The sequence below is a fragment of the Ovis canadensis genome, chromosome 9 (assembly GCF_042477335.2).
Source record: "Ovis canadensis isolate MfBH-ARS-UI-01 breed Bighorn chromosome 9, ARS-UI_OviCan_v2, whole genome shotgun sequence".
Lineage (NCBI taxonomy): Eukaryota > Metazoa > Chordata > Mammalia > Artiodactyla > Bovidae > Ovis > Ovis canadensis.
In genome coordinates, this window is record NC_091253.1 from 85,670,254 (window position 1) to 85,693,404 (window position 23,151).

The window sequence follows — 23,151 nt, forward strand, 5'->3', positions numbered from 1 at the left end:
ACCCAAGCACTTTATTTGCAAATACTCTAAAGCATGTGACATTATCTCTTTTGCTCTCTCTTTTTGATCCTTTCCTTTAATTCCCCCTACTAATACTTGGTTTGGGTATTAGAACCCTGGTCTTTCTAAAGCCAGGCTCAACCTCTTGCAAATAGATATGGCAGCACTAAGTAATCATTTCTCTGTGTGTGTGTGTGTGTGTGTGTGTGTGTGTGTGTGTTTCTTTTTCATTATAAATCTCCTGTCTTTTATTTGGCTCTATGTCAAAGAAGTATCAGTTTTCACTGATATTTCTGCTCTGCATCTTCTGCCAGCCCCTTTTTCTACATTTTGCTGGGCTGACCACAAGGTTGGAAAGCCCTAGACAATGTTATTGAAGTCACACTTTCTTTTCTTTTTCCCAAAAGAATAATCACAGATTATAAAATGTGCCTCTGAAGAACAGGTTTAGGAAACTCTCTATATTGTATTCTTTTCTGTCTGCAGCTGAATTCTTGCTGTCAAGATGGGAAAACAGAACAGCAAGCTGCGCCCAGAGGTCATGCAAGACTTGCTGGAAAGCACGGACTTCACGGAGCACGAGATCCAGGAATGGTACAAAGGCTTCTTGAGAGACTGCCCCAGCGGACACTTGTCAATGGAGGAGTTTAAGAAAATTTACGGGAACTTTTTCCCTTACGGGGATGCTTCCAAGTTTGCAGAGCACGTCTTCCGCACCTTCGATGCCAACGGAGATGGGACGATAGACTTTAGAGAATTCATCATAGCCCTGAGCGTAACGTCAAGGGGGAAGCTGGAGCAGAAGCTGAAATGGGCCTTCAGCATGTATGACCTAGACGGAAATGGCTACATCAGCAAGGCAGAGATGCTCGAGATTGTGCAGGTACGTATACCCTGCCCTTTAGAAAGGGGAGAGTGCGAGTCACAGGAAGCACTCGAAAGCCCACAGTACAGCTTAGTGGAGAGATTGCAAGCTGGTGGCCTGCCTGGGCATTAATTTCGGCTAGCCAGAGTCTTTGAAAATGTGGAACCCATATATGAAACCCGGAGATTACACATAGCAATGCAGACTGGTTAGCATCTCTTAGGAACTCAGGAGCCCTGCCAACACTAGACCCACATTCTGGAATAGGTCACCAGGGGCTTTGTGGTGACTCTCCCCTGCTGAGGGACACACACTCCTCAGGTGGTCGTGATCACTGGGGGCACTCCATCCACTCATTGCAATGACCTGCTTGGACCCAGAGCCTAGAGTAATGTTTATGACCAAACTCTGACCTGGCTTCAAATCCTACTTCTTTCAGTCACTATGTCTGTGACTTTAACCAAGTTAGTTCACCTAAGTAAGCCTCAGTGTCCTTATCTGTAAAATGGAACCACAAAAGTACCCACTGCTGTGGGATTATTTTTAGATTGATTCTCCTTGTTCAGTGCTTAGCACAGTGCCAGTTATATACATATATATAACTAGTTATCAGCAGCGGCATTAATTTCCAACTTTATTAGACTTTTTTTTCTTGGTCACACGGCACAGTTTGGGGGATCTTAATTCCCTGACCAGGGATCAAACCCAAGCCCCTGCAGTGAAACTGCCAAGTCCTAACCTCTGGACTATCAGGGAATTCCCTAGACTCTTGAATAAAAGTAGAGATCTCTAGTCTAGTTTCTGTCTCATTAGAGATATGAACAGTGCAGAATCAAGGCCTCCATCACTTTAATGGGAAGTTCTCCATTTTATTTCCCCAAACCACTCACGCAGAGTGAATTTCCTAAAAGAACAGGAAAAGGGGCCCTAGTGTTGGCCACATTTTCCTCTGGGGTCCCAGCAAGCTTTGCAGAGGAGGAGCTGAAGGAGCCACAGGCATGGCAGCGACAGCTTCGTCAGCAGAGGGTGGGGCCCGGAGACCAAGCTCAGGAGACTGAAACACAGCGTAGGCGGGGTCAGAAGAGCCTCGGCTGCAGGAGAAACACCTACGCGGGCAAGCAGCCCAGGGAGGAGGCTGCATTTTGGCAGGTGTGTAGGACACACGAAGGAAGTATCTGGCAGCAAGTAGCAGGCACAAGAAAGTGGTCATCTGGCTTCCTGGAGGGCTCATCTCGGAGACTTCATCCCAGGACAGGCTGGGTTCAGAGATAGAGCTGCGGCCCCCGGGAGACCTAGTGGGTGCTGGAACGGTGGCAGAGGGTGTAATACAAAGAGACAGGGGACAGAAAGAACTCAGCTACATTACAGTAAGGAGGGGATGAGGGTGGAGCTGTGTGACACCTGCTTTTAAGGATCCATCGAAAATGGAACTGAGTTACAGGAACTGAGGACGGAGCCTGGGGGAGAGCAACAAGACTCACCTGCTGTTGAGCCTGTGGCTGAGGCCCGGGGTCTGCTCCTGGGAGTGGGACTGAGACCCCCGGGGCAGTCAGGAAACCAGACGAGCTCTCCCAGATCCTCCAGCCCCCTCTCCTTTCTGCCTGGGCCACCAGTGGCTTTCCCTCGCCCCCAAACAGTAACTATCTGAATAAGTTGTGTTGAATGGATCCCCCAGAGACAAGAATCTTAAAGAATAAAGGATTTCTCTCTTTCCCCAAGGATAAATATATGAAAAATATAATGTCTACTATAAAAATGTAGGGCTTCCCTGGTGGCTCAGACAGTAAAGAGTCTGCCTGCAATGCAGGAGACCTGGGTTTGATCCCTGGCTCGGGAAGGTCCCCTGAAGAAGGGAATGGCTACCCACTCCAGTATTCTTGCCTGGAGAATTCCATGCACAGAGAAGCTTGCTGGCTATATACAGTCCTTGGAGTCACAAAGAGTCGGACATGACTGAGTGACCAACACACACACTCACATAAAAATATAAGGAGTATAGAAGAAAAGAAAAGAAAAAGAAAAATTCTCCATAATCCCACTTCACCTACAAACGGAATCATTGCTAATAATTTTCTAATATATCTTCCTGGTTCTATTTCCATGTATTTAAAAATATCTAATTGATTTCATAATGCATGTGAAATTCTATACCTTGCCATTTTTCACTTAACATAATTAAAACATAAGCATTTCTCATACTACTGAAACTTTCAATACAAACATTTTAAAGGCTGCATAATAGTCATACAACATAGCATAACGTACCTAATTTTCCCTTATTGGATATTTAAGTTGTATCCAGTCTTTGTTATACATAACACTATAGCTTTAAAAATGAAATAACAAATACGTGATTCTTATGCATGAAGCTTTTTCTATATTTAGGATTATTTCCTAAGAATGGATTCCCAGAAGTGCAATTACTGGGCCAAAGGGAATAAGCATTTCTTTCTAAGACTCTTGAGACAGTCTGCCAAATTGTTTTTCCAAATGTACCTCTGAAGTGAGTGAAGGGTGCCCCCTATCTTTGCACCTCTCCAGTTGTTCTGAACCTTTGCTGCTTAAACAAAACTTCAAATTTAAAATGTGGCTTTTAATTTTAATTTGGGCTTCCCAGGTGACTCAGTGTTAAAGAAGCTGCATGCCAGTGCAGGAGAAGCAGGTTCGATCCCTGGGTCTAGAAGATCCCCTGGTGAAGGAAATGGCTATCCACTGCAATATTCTTGCCTGGAAAATTCCATGAACAGAGGAGCCTGGTGGATTGCTGTCCATGGAGTCACAGAGTCAGACACGACTGCTTGAGCATGCAATTTTAATTAGCCTTCTTTTGTCTCTCCTTTTTACCTGGGAGTGTGGTGCTCTGCCCTCGGTCCCTGCCTCCCTGCAGTGAATGGGATGGGTACCTTCTTTTTGGAGAGAATTGCTTCCTGATTGAGATCTAAGAAAAAAAATTTTTTTTTCCCATCAACCATCTTGTTTTCACGTGTTTAACACTTTTTGCACAGTTCTCCTGGCTGCAATGGTGTGGTGGCCAGTACTGAAGATGTAGATCCCCAGCCAGGGAGGATGGTCCCCATTACCTGGGATTATAGAAATCAAGAGTTATTCACAAACTCCTTCCACACCTGTGGTAAAATACCTACTAGATAGTCAGCACCGGGGAAAAATATAAGGAGGAAAATAGACACTCCCTGTGCTACTGAACCCACTCTGCAAGGGAGGCTGGAACGCAGCAGAGAAGGCGCAAAAGGTACTGGTAGACACTTGCTGAGCCCTTGCTGACCCTGTGTTCAGAAAGTGACCACAAAAATGAAGGGGCATTCCCCCTAACAAGGTACTTTCTCTACTATAAAGCAGCTCCCTCTACTCGCAGGCCCACGGTCAGTCTGCAGGTCATAATTGGAAGGATACAGATTCCTTAATAAAGCTTTCATATTCAGGGTTCTTAAGCACCCTGCAAATGGAAGTTCAAATTTCCTGAATTGTTTTCCATAGTAATGCAAACGCACCCTGATGATTAATATTCATGATCGTGGAGAGGAAACCTTGCAGCCCCGTGAGGCACCTTTCAAATTGTCAGTGAGATTAAATTAAATTTAGAACCATTTTCCTATTAAGGGCTATTTTATCCCATTCTGCTGCATTGCAAACTGATAATTCATGTATTCTATCTTATTCTTATGCTAATCCCCCGGTTTTCATTGTTTCTGGATGAATTGGAATTTGCTGTAGGATATTACTAAACTCCCTACTTTCCTTTCCTTTCTCCACCCCCTCTTCTGTGAAAGTCTACACGCCAGGCCTTGTTACCGTCCCAAGGAGCCCTATGGGTATTCTCATTATTTGGTTCTAGCTGGTCTTCACCATTTAAGAAAATGCATGTTAGCAGACGCTACAGTTGCTTTAGGTATCCTTTCAGTTCAGTCGCTCAGTCACGTTCAACTCTTTGTGACCCCATGGACTGCAGCAGGCCAGGCTTCCCTGTCCATCACCAACTCCCAGAGCCTACTCAAACTCATGTCCATCACATCAGTGATGCTATCCAACCATCTCATCCTCTGTCATCCCCTTCTCCTCCCACCTTCAGTCTTTCCCAGCATCAGGGTCTTATCTAATGAGTCAGCTCTTCACATCAGGTGGCCAAAGTATTAGAGCTTCAGCTTCAGCATCAGTCCTTCCAATGAATATTCAGGACTGATTTCCTTTAGGATGGACTGGTTGGATCTCCTTGCAGTCCGAGGGACTCTCAAGAGTCTTCTCCAACACCACAGTTCAAAAGCATCAAATCTTCGGCACTCAGCTTTCTTTATAGTCCAACTCTCACATCCATACATGACTACTGGAAAAACCGTAGCTTTGACTAGACGAACCTTTGTTGATAAAGTAATGTCTCTGCTTCTTAGTATGCTGTCTAGGTTGGTCATAGCTTTTCTTCCAAGGAGCAAGCATCTTTTAATTTCATGGCTGCAGTTACCATCTGCAGTGATTTTGGAGCCCCTCAAAATAAAGTCTGTCAATGTTTCCATTGTTTCCCCATCTATTTGCCGTGAAATGATGGGACCAGATGCCATGATCGTAGTTTTCATCAAGAGGCTCTTTAGTTCTTCTTTGCTTTCTGCCATAAGGATGGTGTCATCTGTGTATCTGAGGTTATTGATATTCATCCTGGCAATCTTGATTCCAGCTTGTGCTTCATCCAGCCCAGAGTTTCTCATGATGTACTCTGCTGCTGCTAAGTACTCTGCATATAAGTTAAATAAGCAAGGTGACAATATACAGCCTTGACGTACTCCTTTCCCTATTTGGAACCAGTCTGTTGTTCCATGTCCAGTTTTAACTGTTGCTTCTTGACCTGCATACAGATTCTCAGGAGACAGGTCAGGTGGTCTGGTATTCCCATCTCTTTCAGAATTTTCCACAGTTTGTTGTGATCCACACAGTCAAAGGCTTTGACATAATCAATAAAGTAAAAGTAGATGTTTTTCTGGAACTCTTTCACTTTTTCGATGACCCAGCAGATGGCAATTTGATCTCTGGTTCCTCTGCCTTTTCTAAATCCAGCTTGAACATCTGGAAGTTCACATTTCACATACTGTAGATATCCTTTAGGGATCTGGGAAAATATCTATTTGAAAGTGATGAGATGGAGGCAAGCTGTGGGCCAACAGAATCCTACAGAAATTAAGGTTGTATTTGTTCAAGTAAGTGAAACTGCAGCTCAGCTACAAGTATCAGCCCATAAATTCCTGGCTGAACTTTTGTCCCTCCAAGACTCAGAAATTCAAGCCATTTAAGGGAAGCCCCAGTGGCTCAGTGGTAAAGAATCCACCTGTCAATGCAGGAGACGTGGGTTCCACCCTGGGGTCAGAAAGATCCCCTGGAGAAGGAAATGGCAACCTACTCCAGTATTCTTGCCTGGGAAATCCCATGGACAAAGGAACCTGGTGTGCTGCAGTCATGGGGGTGCAAAGAGTTGGACATGACTTAGCAGCTAAACAACAGCAGTGTAAAATGCAAATTCATGATGTTCACCTTCAAATACTAATAATTGGTCAGGGTGAAGATTGGGGTCCAAACAAGTTTATAATAGACTTGTCAATGAATGAGGGTAGTTGTTTTTCAGTCACCAAGTCATGTTCAGTTCTTTGAGACCCCGTGGACCGCAGCACACCAGGCTTCCCTATCCCTCACTATCTCCTGGAGTTTGCCCAAGTTCATGTCCATTGAATCCGTGGACATTGATGCCATCCAACCATCTCATCCTCTGCTGTGCTCTTCTCCTTCTGCCTTCAAAATTTCCCAGGATCAGGATCTTTTCCAATGACCTTTTCTTTTGTATCCGGTAACCAAAGTATTGGAGCTTCAGCATCAGTCCTTCCAGTGATCATTCAGGGTAGATTTCCTTTAAGATTTACTGGTTTGATCTCCCTGCTATCCTAGGGAATGGGGATTGGGACCCCATAAATTTTCTAGTTTTTCTTTCCTAATGTTGTTCTCCATGGTTTAACTTTGGTATCCACTGAGTATTGTTGGTGCTAACAGACTGGAATCCCCTGGTTTCTCCTGGCATTGGTAGGAAGGATTTTGTGGTGGGCTTTGTGACACTGAAATACACTATTAGTCTCCTCTTTTTGCTATAATGAAGGGCCATGCGTGTAGTGGCTTATAACAATTCAGAGTTGTTATCTGATGGTTCTGGAGGTCAGAGATCTGAAAGCGGTTTCACTGGGCTAAACTCAAGGTGTAGGACAACTTGCATTCGGTCTGGAGGTTTTGGGAGAAAGTCTGTTCCCTTGCCTTTCCTATTTTCTGAAACATTCCTTGACTTGTAACCCTTTATATCTATCTTCAAAGCCAGCAGCGATGGATTGAGTTCTTCTCATGTTGCCGTTTCTCTGGGTATCTCATTCTGCTTCTCCCTTCCACTCATAAAGAGCCCTGTGAGTACACTAGAACCACCCAGATAATTCAGAATAGTCCCCTCCCCCGCAGCTCAAGTTCCTTTTATTCTGGAAGGTAATGTATCTACAGGTTTCTGGGACTTGGACAGGCACATCGCGGGGGGGGGGGGGGGGGTGCTGTTACTCAGCCTACTGCATATGTCGAAGTGCACTTATGTTCCTTTTTCCAAAAAAGTTATTTTGTGCTATATCAACATCTGGGCAAAAAAGAAAAAGCCACATACAGATTTATTTTTAGAATCTTACATAAAGATTTTCATGTCTATGTGTTTGTTTTTTTAATTAGCAAACTTAGGAACATGATTTAGACCCAATATTTTATTATTCCATCAAAACCATCTCTCATGAGTCTCAAGCCAGATCACAGTTCTGAAGTTTCCTCCTGTGACAGCAGATCCTCTCCTCAGGGGGGCACTGGTGTCAGCTCATCACTGCAAGAAGGAGAAGCCTTCCGGCCTCACATATTTCTCTGTCCCTGAGCCCAACCAGAGGCAGGTCTAAACACCCACACCCAGTCCAACAGGCTGTGTTTGTGGAACGGGCCAGGGAGCATGTAAGTAGCATTGCCAGTTAACATGAATGTTCAGATGCTTTCTGGATCTTGGGGGTGAAGGAACTTGAACTTGGAGATTCGTCGACAGGACCACAGCCCTCCCTGGGAGCAGGGGAGAATGCAGGAAGAACAGGGAGTGAAACTGACTCTCTTCTGCTCTCAAAAAGTAGCTAGGACCCTTGAAGGAACAAATTCAATCCAAATTCAACAAATTCAATCCAAACAAATCCAATAACTACAGGACTGTCATTAGGTAGGAGTACACAAGCTGTATTGCTTTACTCTTTATCTGAATGAAAATCACAAGCTTAGAAAAAAATTGATCACCTGTATCCCAACTAAAGATAAAGGAAGGGAAGAATTGGCATGTGAGAGTTGGTGTCTTGGGCAAGGTGGGTCAGTATCATCTTGCCTCTCTCTCTCTTGTTTTTCTGTCTCCTTTTCCTTCTTCTCCTCAGGTAAGTTATTTAACCTTTCTGTACATTGTCCTCATGATTTGTGAACTGGAACTAATCATAGCACCTGCCTCTAGAGTAATCGTAGAACAGTTATGACAAGTAGAGTACTTTTCTAGGTACAACCCCGCGCCTCTCACGGGGTTGTTGTTGCTATTCAGTCGCTCAGTCGTGTCCAGCTCTTTGCAGCCCCATGGACTGCAGCACACCAGGCTTCCCTCTCACTGTCTCCTGGAGTTTGCCTAATTTCATGTCCATTGAATCGGAGATGCCATCCAACCATCTCATCCTCTGTCGTCCCCTTCTCTTGCCCTCAATCTTTCCCAGCATAGGGTCTTTTCCAATGAGTCAGCTGTTTGCATTAGGTGACCAAAGTATTGGAGCTTCAGCTTCAGCATTAGTCCTTCCAAAGAGTATTCAGGGCTGATTTCTTTAAGGATTGACTGGTTGGATCTCCTTGCTGTCCAGGGACTCTCAATAGTCTTCTCCAGCACCACAGTTCAAAAGCATCAATTCTTCAGTGCTCTGCTTTCTTTGCTATCTAGCTCTCACATCTGTAAGTGACTGCTGGAAAAACCATAGCCTTGACCATATGGACCTTTGTCGGCAAAGTGATGTCTTTGCTTTTTAACACACTGTCATAGCTTTCCTGCAAGAAGCAATCATCTTCTAATTTCATGCAGTCACCATCTGCAGTGATTTTAGAGCCCAGGAAGAGGAGATCTGTCACTGCTCCCACCTTTCCCCCTTCTATTTGCCGTGAAGTGATGGGACTGGATGCCATGATCTTAGTTTTTAATACTGAGTTTTAAGTCGAATTTTTCACTCTCCTCCACCTTCATCAAGGCTCTTTAGTTCCTCTTCTCTTTCTGCCATTAGAGTGGTATCATCCACATATCTGGATACTTCTCCCAGCAATCTTGATTCCAGCTTATAACTCATCCAACTCGGCATTTCGCAAAATGTGCTCTGCATATAACTTAAATAAACAGGGTAACCATAATAATAATATCTCTCATAGGGTATTACTCAGTAAATCCTGGCTACTGCTATTCTATAGAAGTTTGTAGAGCTGGGACAGGATGTTCCCATGCAAAATAAAGGGAGGTCATTTCCCATTCAAAGGACAAAGTTACAGAGTCTTCCATTAAGTTTTATGGTAAGTTTAAAGTGAAGTCACTCAGTCGTGTCCAACTCTTTGCAACCCCGTGAACTGAAGCCCACCAGGTTCCTCCATCCTTGGGATTCTCCCGGCAAGAATACTGGAGTGGGTTGCCATTTCCTTCTCCAAGGGAACTTCCTGACCGAAGGATCGAACCAAGGTCTCCCACATTGCAGGCAGATGCTTTAACCTCTGAGCCACCAGGGCAGGGACCAGATGCCATGGTAAGTTTACCTCATCATAAAATGTATGTTCACAAACCCAACATGCAAGTTGGGTTTGTATGTTCACAAACAAGGGTGGAACCCACAGAAGAGATGTGCTTGTACAGATAGCTTTAGGAGCACCTAGGCTGCTTCAGCTGTTGTCTTTCTCACCAAACATGAGCCCAGCTGGGAAGAAACCAAAACTTCTGGGCTGCTCTGATGCTTATGGGATTTAAGTAACAGAAAGAGCTACCATTCCAGGAGACAGTGTGGTTGGCACCAGGAATTCCCCAAATCTCAGCTGTTGCCCTGAGTTCATGGGTGCACCTCATACATTCAGACTATTGGGGCACAGAGTCTGGATTCATTCTCAAGTTCCAACTAGAGGCTTTCCCAGAGGAATATAGAGGCTAACACAATGTTACCCTTAGCAGTTCTCGGGGAACTCACTTTAATGACCAGGTTGGAATAATTTCTAGTTAGCATATTCATTCCTTGGATGGTAATGATGGCTTTACACTACTTGGTGTTCAAATGCGTGTTGTCTTAGGATCAGACTCTGCCTCCTAGTTGTGATTCAAGGTTGATTGGCTCTTTTCATGGAGGCGAGTGAGCTTCATAACACCCTAGTCTACAGCTCCACATCTTTTGAATGGATGAAAACGAAAGGAAGGAAGTGGGCTTATGCTGGCAGTCTAGGAAGAGTGCACTGCTTTGTTTATTTCTCAACATGGGGATTTTTTTTCCTGATGCACTCATCAGAGTAAGTTACATGTTTCTATGCAGCAATGAGATGAAGAGGAAGGGAGATTGTGGTGTTGGTCATACAAAGGGTTGCTGTCCCCAAACACCAAACAGACTCACAAATTAATCTGACCTAGTCTCAAGAGCACCAACTGTGACCAGTTCAGGCAAACCAGATCGTGCGTATTTGTGTCACAACATATCTAAATCAGGGCCAGAAAGATTCGGTTACGTTTTTTTCTAGAACCACTTCCTGAGTGGTTTTTTTCTCCCAAAGATCTTTCTAAATTTGTGTCGTAGACACCAAGTCATTTGTAATATGTGCCTTGAAGACCTGAAACACTGTTCTTTTCTGATTGTGAAAAAAAAAAAGGAAGTAAGGGTGGTAGTGAGAGCTTCTAGTCCATCTTGACATGGCCCTTGGGGATTCAGCACCAAACTCTGGCCTAATACTCAATTACAAGTGTGGACCACAGATGTTACACTAAATTCAACTTCATTTTCTGCAGGAAAGAAAATTCTTTAAAGCATTTGTCCAGGCTAGTGACTTTCTCTAAGAACTAACCTTAGTGTTTGTTTATCAGTTATATTTGGCTTATCCCTTCCTCATGCGGGCATTAATCATACCATGGCAAGCCACATTATAGTTTAAGAGTTGAAGCTATACATCTGGCAAGACAAACGAATGCCTACTAACCAAAGGCCCCCTCTGGGCTGTGCTGTCCAGGTCTCCTCTGTGGACTCTTCCTTCTCCTGTCCCCTAAACAAAGATATTCCCAAGCAGAGTTCCAGCCTTAGCCCTCTTTTCCTTTTTTTTTTCCTTCTGGGACATCTCATCTTCTCAGTGCTTGTTATGGGCCAAGCATTGGGTTAAGTATTTTTCATGCTGTTTCCTGGGGTTACTGTAACAAATTACCATAAACTAGGCAGTTTCAAACAACAAAACATTTATCCTATCATAGTTCCGGAGGCCAGAAGTCCAACATCAAGGTGTGGGCAAGGTTGGTTCCTTCCAGAGACTCCTGGCGGGGCTGGCGGGGGATCTGCTCCATGCCTCTCTCCTAGCTTCTGGCAGTAGCTGGCGATCCTTGGTGTTTGGGGATTTGTTTCTCTATCATCACATAACATTTTCTCTGTGTATCTGTGTATAAATTTCTTCTTCCTATAAGGATACATCATTGGATTGGGGCCCACCCTAATCCAGTAGACTCTCATTTTAACTTGATTATTTCTACAAAGACCCTACTTCCAAATAAAGTCACATTTACAGGTTTTGAGTGAACATGAATTTTTGCAGGACATTGGTCCACCTGGTACCTGTGTATTATCTTATTTAATCCTCATGATAACCTTCTTAGCCCCATTTTATGGATGAAGAAACAGAGTACTTCCAGGCCTTCACCTCTACTCTGTCCAGCTGTTAATGGACATCTCTCTCCACTAAGACATTGCAGTGGTACCTCACAATCAAACATTCCAGAAACAAACTCAGGATCACCCCCCAAAATGTGAAGTCCTAAAGCACGGCAGCTCCAGAATGCCTTTTTAGGAGAGGAAATGGGATCTTTGGAAGGGGTTGTTTGAAGCAGCCTTTGCAGAGTGCTTCATATAAGACTGAAACAAATAGTAATTGCCCAGATCTAAAAATGAGGGGTACCACCATTGACTTGAAACAAGACAGTGGAGGGAGGAATGGGCAAGAATGATAAATTAAGAAAAATATTACGGAAGCAGATTTGATAGGGCTAATTGACCACCTGCGTGTGGAGACAGATGGTAGAGAGGTATTAAAGATGCCTTTGAGTTGATTACAGATAGTGGATGGTAGGGCTATTTACCAAGAAACAAACAAACGAGTGGTGGCAGGGGGACTGGGTAGTAATGAGTTTCAAGTATTAATGAAATCTTCTGAGAAAACTAATATAAGAACGGAGCTGCTTTGCTGGAAAGAAGGGGTAGGGCCCTTATTTTCCCCTAGCCCTCCCTGTCTGTGAAAGGCAGGGAGCACTTTGGTAAACATTATGGATTTACTGACTTTCTTGTATTCTTCTAGCTCTAAACAAGAAAGTGCTGATACATAGATATTGATACCATTTTAAGAGCATTTACAAGAAAGATCCTCCTGGCCTCTTTCTACCCTCCTTTCCTGCTATGCAGTGTCTTTCTAAGGAGGGTGCTCTTCTTTACCGATAACCTAGAAACTGCCCTATGCCACTTAACTTCTTTTGCCCTTGGTGGGTTGTTGTGGGGCTTGGGTGTCCTGTTAGAAAACCCTATGTCTTCTGATGAAAAGTCAGCCTGGTTTCCTTCAGAGGGAAGAGTGAACTTTAGCTCTTGGAATTGTGCCTGCCCTCAGTTAATCCCACAACCTTTATCAGTTCAGACTTGAGGCCTTCCTTTGCAACATTCTGAGAGGTGGTTCATTCAGAGGGATAAAGAAAAACAAAAAAAAATCCTAGGCCATGAGGAAGCTGGTAAGACCCCCGGCCACAGGTGGTGCTGTCCTGGGTCTGCCTAGGGTCAAGCCAGAGCTGGACTCCTGGGTGTCTCATAGCTTTGTATTTACACACAGACAAGAATAGGGCTCTTCAAGTTTAATTGAAAACAGGATGTCCCTGCTGGGCCTCTCACTGACATTGCTAAAAATAAAGTAGGGAAATAGCCTGGCCTCTTCATGATTTAATCCCATTAAATTGGCGGGGTTGGGGGGATGTACAGAAACTGGAGCTAATACGACACGATTTGTTTCAAGTGCTGTCTGGGCTTTTTCTCCCCCTGCTCTGTGGAGTCCTAGATGCAACACAGTCAGTGCTGACTTACGGAGACCATGCAAGAACACTAACCCTAACCCCGCTGAGGTGTCGCAGGGATGTCACCCACCCACTCACTCTTAAGACCCCTGGGACTTGTCACCCTGTCTCTTTGCTCCCTGCCCTAGTACACCCATGTTCATAGACCTGGTATTCTGAATAATTTATTCATCCTTTTCTGTGAGTTGGTGCACATACAAAAAAAGGGGGGGGAAATCTAGTTTGAATGCAACGAAAGAGCTATTTAGAAATGTGAGCCTCTTAAAGGTGCTCTCTCTTCCTCTTCAGCCCCTCCGTACACTCAGACATTGTAATTCTTGTTTGCTTATGGGTTCTTTCTCGTACTAACCCATCCTCATTTCTTGGCCCCAGCCCTACTCCTTTAGACTGACAGCCAAAGACTAAACTATTGAAGATTTTCTGTTGGGTACAAGAACCTTTACTTCAAACACACAGTCATCTGTTGGCTTGGTCCTTCATTCACTTATTCAACCAGAGTATTAAGAGAATGATCTCTAGATTATCATATCATTGACGTCCCTTCAGGATCCCAAGAAGGAGAATTTCATGAGCCTCAAGTCTTATAGGCTGAGAGCTCCAAGGAGTATTCCAAACCAGTGGGTTATCCTTGCTACTATGGGACCTTACTGAGGCCCAAAAAGACCAGGGGAAGGAACAGCTCAGCCCCAAAGAAGGTTGATTACACAACATCCTTAAGGCTTCTATTAATACTCACTGGAAGGACTGATGGTGAAGCTGAAGCTCCTATACTTTGGCCACCTGAAGCGAAAAGTTGACTCATTGGGAAAGACCCTGATGCTGGGGAAAATTGGGGGCAGGAGGAGAAGGGGGCAACAGAGGAGGAAATGGTTGGATGGCATAATTGACTCAATGGATAGGAGTTTGAGAGATAGTGAAGTATAGGGAAGCCTGGCATGCTGCAGTTCATGGGGTCGCAAAGAGCTAGACACGACTGAGCAACTGAACAACAACAGCAAATAGCTAAAACTAAACTTAATACTTATGCCCCTCCCTCATGACCTCTATAACTCCTGAAATGTTGTGGAGTTCTTACACCTTTAAATGGGTGTACCTGGGATCTAATGAGATACTGACAAATAGATACTATTTTGTTGTTGTTCTAAAAGATACCTGGGCTTATGAATTCACAAAATATTTCAGATTGCGTAAGTCTGAAATCCAGGTGAGGTGTGTGTGTGTGTGCATGTTCATCCGTTTGTGCCACCAGATACTCTTTGGGTCAAGAGTTACAGAAAAGCTTCCACGTGGGAGCAAAGAAAGCCGAGGAGAGGCGCTAGACCTCAGGACGTAGGTGGTATGGAGAGTCTCCTGCTATCTGCTTTTGTTACTAAATATTCATGTGGACCTGAAAGCTCAGCATCTCTGTTTTCCCATTTGTTAAAAAAAAAAAGTCTCACTGTAACTTACTCCAGTTTTAAAGGAAAACTGGAGAAGGAAATGGCAACCCACTCCAGTGTTCTTGCCTGGAGAATCCCAGGGACGGGGGAGCCTGGTGGGCTGCCGTCTATGGGGTCGCACAGAGTCGGACACGACTGAAGCGACTTAGCAGTAGTAGTAGTAGTAGTAATATGGCCTTTTCTAATTCCCCCAAGGATGCAGATGTCCCCACCAGCTTGGCAGGTGGCTCTATAATCTCAGCACAGATGGCAGGGTAGTCCCGGGCTGGAGGGGATAGCTCGAGGGGACCATGAGGAAGACAGAGTGAGATTTGCCTCTTGCCTGTGGAGCGCACTTCAGTGAGTGCTTCTTGGGATAGCTGTCTGTGGCCCAGCTTGCTTACCCCCAGGCAGAGCCACAACTTCCAGCTTGCCCTTCCTCCCAGAGTCACTGTGGAGGCAGCCCTTCAGTTCAGCAAGGGCTCTGGGTGGGTTCAAGTCAGACTAGGGGAGCCTGGCCTAAGGGGTCCCTGTGGGGTGGGATCAGCCCAAGAGTCAGCACACTGGCTGAGTCCATTTTCATTCCTGTTTTAGCAACTGAGATTGTAATATTTATCTCCATTTCTCCAGACTATTTTAGGAACTTCAGGCAGGTTGATCTGAACAAGACTGTAAAGCAGCAGAGCTTAGCCTTTATCTCTTTCTACCATCCTTTTTGTTTCCACATTTCCCCTTTGGAGACTACTTTCCCTCAGCTGCCTTCCTTTTTCTCCTCCCTCTGCATCCAAAGTTCCAGAACTTTCCAGATTTCTACCCCACCCTCCACCCTCTGGGAAATTCCACTTTTTCTTAAACTCCTTCCCAGGGCCAAAGTTCCCAAAGTGAATCTGAGTAGCAAAAACCATGGTCTGGGGATAAAAACAATGACTTTACATTATTCTTCCAAAATAAAAACATCTGATAGCTGAGGTCTTCCAGGCCCTGAGCATCTGGGGTTGGGGTGTGGGGTCCACAGGTTTTAGGGGAGATAGTTTCAGTACTGCTCAAAAACCTCTTCAGTTTTTCAGGGTTTCAGTCAAAAACTCTTTTGATCATCAGATTTCAGACATACTCAGTTTATCTCAAGCAGAGATTATACACTTGTTCAGTTGCTAAGTTGTATCTGGCTCTTCACAACCCCATGAACTGCAGCCCACCAGGCTTCCCTGTCCTTCACTATCTCCTGGAGCTTGCACAAACTCATGTCCATTGAGTTGGTGATGCCATCCAACCATCTCATCCTCTGTCATCCCTTTCTCCCCTTGCCTTCAATCTTTCCCAGCAACAGGGTCATTTCCAATGAGTCAGCTCTTCTTAACAGGTGGCCAAAGTATTGACTCTTCAGCTTCAGCATTAGATCATCCAGTGAATATTCAGGGTTAGTCTCCTTTAGGATTGCCTGTTTTGGTCTCCTTATAGTCCAAGGAACTCTCAAGAGTCTTCTCCAGCACCACAATTCGAAAGCATCAATTCTTCAGGGCTCAGCCTTCATTAAGATCCAGCCTTCTTTACTTTTATTGTGCAGTTTATTTCATCCAGTGCTCAAGTGGCAGATGGTTCCCATCCTGGGGGATAACTGACAGTGTGCTGACAAGGGATGCAAGACGACTGCCACACACAAGTGGAGAGGGCATTGGGATGGATTGGTAATGTCTGGAGGAGGGCAGGCCCTTACAGTGTTTATCATCCTCCAGGGACCCAGGGAGTAGACCCTGACCTGTCTGTCTGGCCCGAGAAATGTCATCTACAGCCTGAGAGTGGGAACCCCAAAATTAGCAACAGCATCACACGGGATCCCTGTTAGAAATATAGAATCTTATGACCCGCATTTCTCAACCCACCCTACTCAGTCAGCTTCTCCTTCTCACAAGATTCCCAGGGGGTTCATATGCACAATGAGATTAGAGACATGGACTAGGGGGTGCGTTAGTGGATCTTCCGGTCAGCTGTCGGTCCTGAAGGTCCTTACCCCTGGACACGCTCTGCTGGTCTGGCTGCTCTCACGCCTGATTTCCACAACAAGCAAGAAGCAAGAACAGAGCCTGCTCTCTGTGTGAAGGGAAGGCACTCCCTTCCCCCTGCCTTTGGGAGGTTTAATAATAGGGCCGTTGGGTGCAAAACCAAACCGTGTTTCCGTCTCCCCACCTTGTTGCTTCTTGTCCCCAGGCGATCTATAAGATGGTTTCCTCCGTAATGAAAATGCCTGAAGACGAGTCGACCCCAGAGAAGCGGACAGAAAAGATCTTCCGCCAGATGGACACCAATCGAGATGGTAGGAGGCCACGGCTACTTTGCTTGGTTTTGCTCAGAGTGGGGACTGCTGGAGGGTCTAGATCACCCAGGCATGGAAATGCCACTCGAGGACAATTTATTGGCCACAGGATCTGGCTCAGGGTCCTTGGTGAAAGTGGCTCTTGTTGCATGCTCCCTGCAATAAGAGGACAGAGGAGGACCCGAGCGGTTCGCAGTAGGCTGGATCCTGCAGGCTAGCTAATCAGAAAGGGGAGGGGCTTGGTATCCACTCAGACCCTGGAAGCTTCCTCCTAGCCTGCCCAGGGGGTTTCCTGCACATGCTCCAAAGTGTAGGGTTTCCCAGAACCAAGTGGGGCCCCTCAGCTTTTAAGGGGTTAGGCCAGCAGATTTCACCCCAAGAGAGCCACCCACAATTCAAACCCAGCAAGGGGGTACAAAGCAAACTAAAATGAAAGGAAAGATGGATTTCAGACTCGAAAACAGTGGACCTTTAGATGCTGGATTGCCAGATAGAATAAAGAGGTACACTTGAATTTGATTTTTGGATATATAACAAATGATTTTTTTAGTATAAGTATGCCCTATGCAATATTTGAAACATACTAAAAAATTATTGTTTATTTGAAATTGAAGGCTAACTGGGCATCATGTATTTTATTTGCCAAATCTGGCAGCCCTGTGTGTGTGTGTATGTGTGTTAATTGCTTAGCTGTGTCCGACTAACTGCAGCCTCATGGATGGTAGCCTGCCAGCCTCCTCTGTCCATGGATTTCTCCAGGCAAGAATACTGGAGTGGGTAGCCATTCCCGTCTTCAGAGAATCTTCCCGACCCAGAGATTGAACCCAGGTCTCCTGCATTGCAGGCAGATTCTTTACCATCTGAACCACCAGGGATGCCCCTCTGACAACCCTGTTGCTGCTGCTGCTAAGTCGCTTTAGTCATGTCTGACTCTGTGTGACCCCATAAACGGCAGCCCACCAGGCTCCCCCGTCCCTGGGATTCTCCAGGCAAGAACACTGGAGTGGGTTGCCATTTCCTTCTCCAATGCATGAAAGTGAAAAGTGAAAGTGAAGTCACTCAGTTGTGTCTGACTCTTAGCGACCCCATGGACTGCAGCCTACCAGGCTCCTCCGTCCATGGGATTTTCCAGGCAAGAGTACTGGAGTGGGCTGCCATTGCCTTCTCCGCTGACAACCCTAGTTAGATGTAATACCTGAGTTGACACAGACCCTGGCCCATAAAAAGCCCTGAGTCATCTCTGGCTCCTGCTGTTATTTCCAGCTTGCCTGTTCTGCTGGGCATCCCAGCAATTCTTATCAAATATATGAGCTAAGTTACTCATATAGCCCTGATGAAGGCTTTGTGTCAGAGCAAGCCTCAATTTCTATACCTGTGCCCTCTGGGGCACCAGTGGCGTGAGAATCTGGGTTTGCAGGGTACAAGCTAATCTGTTTGTTTGCTTGTTCCTTCACAAAGGTGCCATTACATCCTGTTTCTTTGTGTGCCTTGATTCACAGCTAATAGTTTGTCTTGCAAAGACTAAACAAACAGGATTCTTTTAATAGAAGAGTAAAGGCCCTGACATTAAACTGCACATTTTCCTAATGTTCCAAGGGAGCACAGGGGGCTTGTGTCCTGCCTGTAACCTGGCCTCCTCTTTAGAGTAGAGGTGAAGGATGGGAGAAGATCCAGACATGCAGGATCAAACCCTCCCTGCCAGAAGTGAGAGCTTCTGCTAGGGGACTTGGCCACAGTGGGCTCACAGAGCCCCAACAGGGTCTGCATTACTCAAATGCATCTTATTGCTAAAAGCCCTGTGTTTTCCTAATGGCAAGCCTTGATTAAGAAAAAGATGGGGAGGAGAAGTTAGAGCCATACAGTGAAAGTCGCTCAGTCGTGTCCAACTCTGTGCGACCCCATAGACTGTATAGTCCATGGAATTCTCCAGGCCAGAATACTGGAGTGGGTAGTCTTTTCCTTCTCCAGGGGATCTTCCCAACCCAGGGACTGAACCCAGGTCTCCCGCGCTGTGGGCAGATTGTTTACTAGCTGAGCCACAAGGGAAGCTCAAGAATACTGGAGTGGGTTGCCTATCCCTTCTCCAGCTTACCTCATCTCCTTCATTGCAGGTGGATACTTTCCCAGCTGAGCTATGAGGGAAGCCCCAGAGCCATACAGGGAGGGGTTTAAGGGAGGGGTTTAAGTCTGCAGGGGGTCAGATTCGGCCCAACCAGGAGACTTGGTGCTTCCGCCCTGGGCTTTTAGACCCAAAGGCTGGAGCCCGGAGCAGAGGCCTCATCTAGAGTCTCCGGTGGTTAGATTCCTCCTGAAGAAGTTCTTTGCATCTACCACCCAGCCTGTAACTTGAAAAGTCTGGGTCCCCAGGAAGTTAGCTCCGAAGCCATTTCTGAAGCTCGCAGGTTACTGGAGGAAGCAAGACTTCGCTGAATATAGGCTTCGCTCTGCCCCCACCTCCCACCCCCAGAAATGGAGAGAAGCTTTGCCTCCCCACTGGCAGTATGACTGAGGAAACTTCTGGAAGGAAACTTAATACATACTCTAGCCTAGGTAGAAAGGAAAAGGACCTGGAATAGGAGTGGAATCTCAGCCAGCCAGTCTCCCTCCCGCAGCCCATCGGGGTAAGAGGAAAGAGTCCAGACTGAGGAGTCCTCTCTCTGTTTTAGAATTCCCTCACCGCGGGTGGGAAGGGCAGCCCTCTTCACACCTTGTCCAAAAGAAGTGGCCCTCACCCCACGTGTCTCTTCAGACCCCTCTGCTCACAGGCCAACCTAGGTGTACCCAGATGACCCGAAGGAGCCCTGAGGGCCCAGTAGTACCCCGTGGGATGTGCAGCAGGAACCCAGCTCACTCTCTGAAAGGCGCTAGCGCCATCTCTTCCATGGACGCTGAGGCCCTGCGGTGGCCTGTAGCTGGAAGGGCCACGAGGGCAGGGATCACGTTGGGGGCACCCAGCACCCACCCACCCCACCGGCTTCCAGAGCCAGGGCCGGGCACACGGTGAGCTCTCAGTAAGCCGCGTGCTGGGCTGTGCAATGCTGAACGACCCACGGCCCCCGGGGCGGGGGTGGGGTGCCTCTCAGCTCCGAAAGACAGAAGGTGGGGCTCACGGCTGGTGTGAGACCCGGGGAAAGGGTGCGCTGCCGCCGCCCTGGAGATGCATCGGGAAAACCCGGTTCATCAGGCTGCCGTCGGCCAACACTCACCGGTCCTCTTGCTTTTCAGGGAAACTCTCCCTGGAAGAGTTCATCCGAGGGGCCAAGAGCGACCCGTCCATTGTGCGCCTCCTGCAGTGTGACCCGAGCAGCGCCGGCCAGTTCTGAGCCCGGCGCCACCAACTGTAGAGCTGCCTGTGTTCCCTTTGGATTTTTTTTTTTTTCCCCTTTGGCCAAAAGATATTGACAGTGATGCTGTTCCCCCTGTGGTCGGATGCGCCTCCTTCCGTGCCGCCTTCAGCTTCTCTGTCGTGGATGCTTCGTGGGAATGTCTAGACCCCCGCGCTTGTGGAAGCATGGACAGCGCTGTCGTGCACAGACTTTGGTGTTTGTTGTTCTGACGATTTTTCATCTTCATTATTATTATTATTTTTCCTTTGATTCGAAAGTCTGTGTTCTAATGAAGATTCGGGGAGGTGAGGGAAGGGAAAACAATCCAGTCAAGTGATTCTGTTGCAAACTTGAGGGGCCTGTTGGAAAAACAAAACTTGCCACCTGGGTCTGGAGTCATACATGCCCTAGGGGTGGTGGCACCACTTCCTGGATTCCCCAGGGACCAGGAATCCTCTGGGGCCAGACTCTTAAAGGGACCTGGGGGATCCCCCCCAGAGGCCCACCCCACCCTCTTCCCAAATAGGCTGTAGTTTCTAAGCTGTGAACATTTCAAGGTAAATTCATAGAGAAGAAGAAAAAGATGGCTCAGCTATTTCTTGCCAGGTTTACACTAGTTGAGCTGAGTTTCTTTGGAAATTAAATGCAAATGGTAACATATTCCAAAACCAGACCCATCTTGTTGCCTATTGTGGTTTAAAAAAAAAAAAAAAGATTGCTGTATATAAAATATTGGGTATTGCAGACCAAATTGTTTTGCCTTGTTTAAATGCATGTTTAGTGAGCACTAATACAATCTTATTACAGAAGACTGTTTTCTGTAGCTTATTGTAAAGTCAGCCAGCTGTAATGAATGTCTATGTCTTATTATAAAGTCATATCTGTCTTTGCACAAATGCACCCATCAGCAGGTATATTTTATATACTCCAGAAAAGTACAAAGTAACCAGACCAGGGCCCGAGCTTAATTTTGAGTGCTTTTCCAGTGTACTGCCAAGGGACCAGAAGTGGGGCAGGTTTGAGTGGAATGTGTCAAGAGGAGCGCCAGAAGGTTCTTATCTAGAGATGTGTGTTTGCCCACCAGCCAAGCAGCCCACTGCTGTAGTACTGGATTGGAGGTGTGCTGCTTTTCTGAGCAGGTGATGTTCTGTAGATTTTCCCACCCTCCCTCACCCCAAATAGCATAAATTCTGGGGGTTTCCTGATGCTTTAATCCACATGTATAGTTAGGAAGCCATAGCTGGAATGTTGACTTTTCCATGCTCCCAGTGACCCTTAAGAGAGTCAGAGGTTAGGCAGTCATCTGGTTCATCTTGAAGAAGGCATAAGCCACTGTATCTGATTTCCAAGGCCCACTATAAAGAATCCAAAAAATATTTTCCATCATTGTGTTCTCTGAAAGCAGATTTCTGTTTCCAGAAGTGACAACACAAATTTGAGTTGCTGTTTGGTCTGATGACCTTTGTGTTGAAAGGTAGGAGTCCAAGGCGCTGGTCTCAGGTAAGTCACATTTTCACAAGCAGTAGGCAAGTGGAAGCCATGCACTCAAGGGTGTAGATGAGGAGATCTTGCCCCAGGAGAAGGCAGACAGGTTCCCTGGGCTGCAGCCCAGCTACGTCTACAGACCATGAACCACACAAAGATAAACTTCGAAGGGAAACGATGCTGAGCCTGTTCTACCCTCCAGATTCCTGGGTATTACTCAGTTCCATTTAAACTGATAGTAAAAATCTGCATTTGTGTTGTTGACCAAAACGAACGAACTTTGCTAGGTGAAATTTTGAGACCTGGACTTAGTAAAATAATCCTCTTGCTCTGAGTGTCAGCTTTTTCTAACAGTGGTTTTACACCTTGAGACTTTCGGAGTTCCTCCATTGGCCAAGTGGTAAAATCTGGTTTTGAAAACTAGGGAATTCACCTAGTGGCATGCACAGTGGCATGGGGACCTAGCATTCTACAGGTGATGTTCGTGAGCTGCATCCCACTTTCTCCTGATCTTGACTGAAGACCTAATTCCTCCTTTAGTTTTCCTTAATGGTAGAGTTGGTTAATGTCGGGGCAAGCCCATTAGGACTCCATCCTAAGTCATGACATCTTACTGAGCCGGACTCACACTGCTCATTAGAGCCTAGAGCTGGGGTAAAAAGCAGGGGAGCACATCTCCAGCTGTTAAAAAACAGAACAGACACAGGGCTGATGAATGCTGATATGCCCGGGCTGGTTGGAAAGTAGTCCTTGTCCTGGCCTGCCACTGACCCTGACTGTGTTTTTCTGAGGGTTGTTTTTCTCATTTTTCTCCTTCCTAGGCAGGCCTTTGTATGTCTGATCCAATGCACTGTGTGGCCAAGGGACTCAGCAGCACCCAAAGGCTGAATGCCTAAACGCTTATGTCACTCCTGAGCTGGGCTGTTCATTGTCACTGCTGTGTTGAGGGACCTCTGGAAATGGAGTCTGTTTTGTCTGAAAGCAGCTCAGCCTGTGATGTTCAAGGGACTGGAATAAAGTGGTTTACGACTTGAAGGATGATACAGACTGGTCGACTATTCATACCCTTGTTTAGGATGGGGAAGGGATGCTGAGGGTGCAGTCCCATCACATTGATACACCCCAGGGACACTTTCCACAGGGGAATTTAATAATATATATCTATATCTATGTATATCGATATATTTATGAATCCTTTCCTATGGAGTGGGTCCCGCATCAGTTGACTTTGGGTCTCTCTAGCTTGGCATTCGAGCATGTTGATTGTTTAATATGATTGTCTGGGACCTGAGCTTTCTGTGCCTAAACTGCTCCAGCTGAATCTGTGCCTGAGTGAGGGTCCGGATGCTGTGCTG

At 46.1% G+C, this 23,151-nt stretch overlaps 1 protein-coding gene across 50 annotated transcripts in view; it reads left to right on the plus strand.

The window, feature by feature from the left end:
* Positions 1-22,831, plus strand: part of NCALD (neurocalcin delta) — a 478,889-nt gene extending 456,058 nt beyond the window's left edge. For all 50 annotated transcript variants that reach the window (XM_069600434.1, XM_069600472.1, XM_069600435.1 and 47 more), the window contains 3 exons: positions 487-883; positions 16,880-16,985; positions 20,211-22,831. In XM_069600434.1, coding sequence (XP_069456535.1) covers positions 506-883; positions 16,880-16,985; positions 20,211-20,308 — 582 coding nt within the window. In that variant the 5' untranslated portion in view covers positions 487-505 and the 3' untranslated portion in view covers positions 20,309-22,831. The remainder of the gene's footprint in view (positions 1-486; positions 884-16,879; positions 16,986-20,210) is intronic.
* Positions 22,832-23,151: the final 320 nt, after the last annotated feature.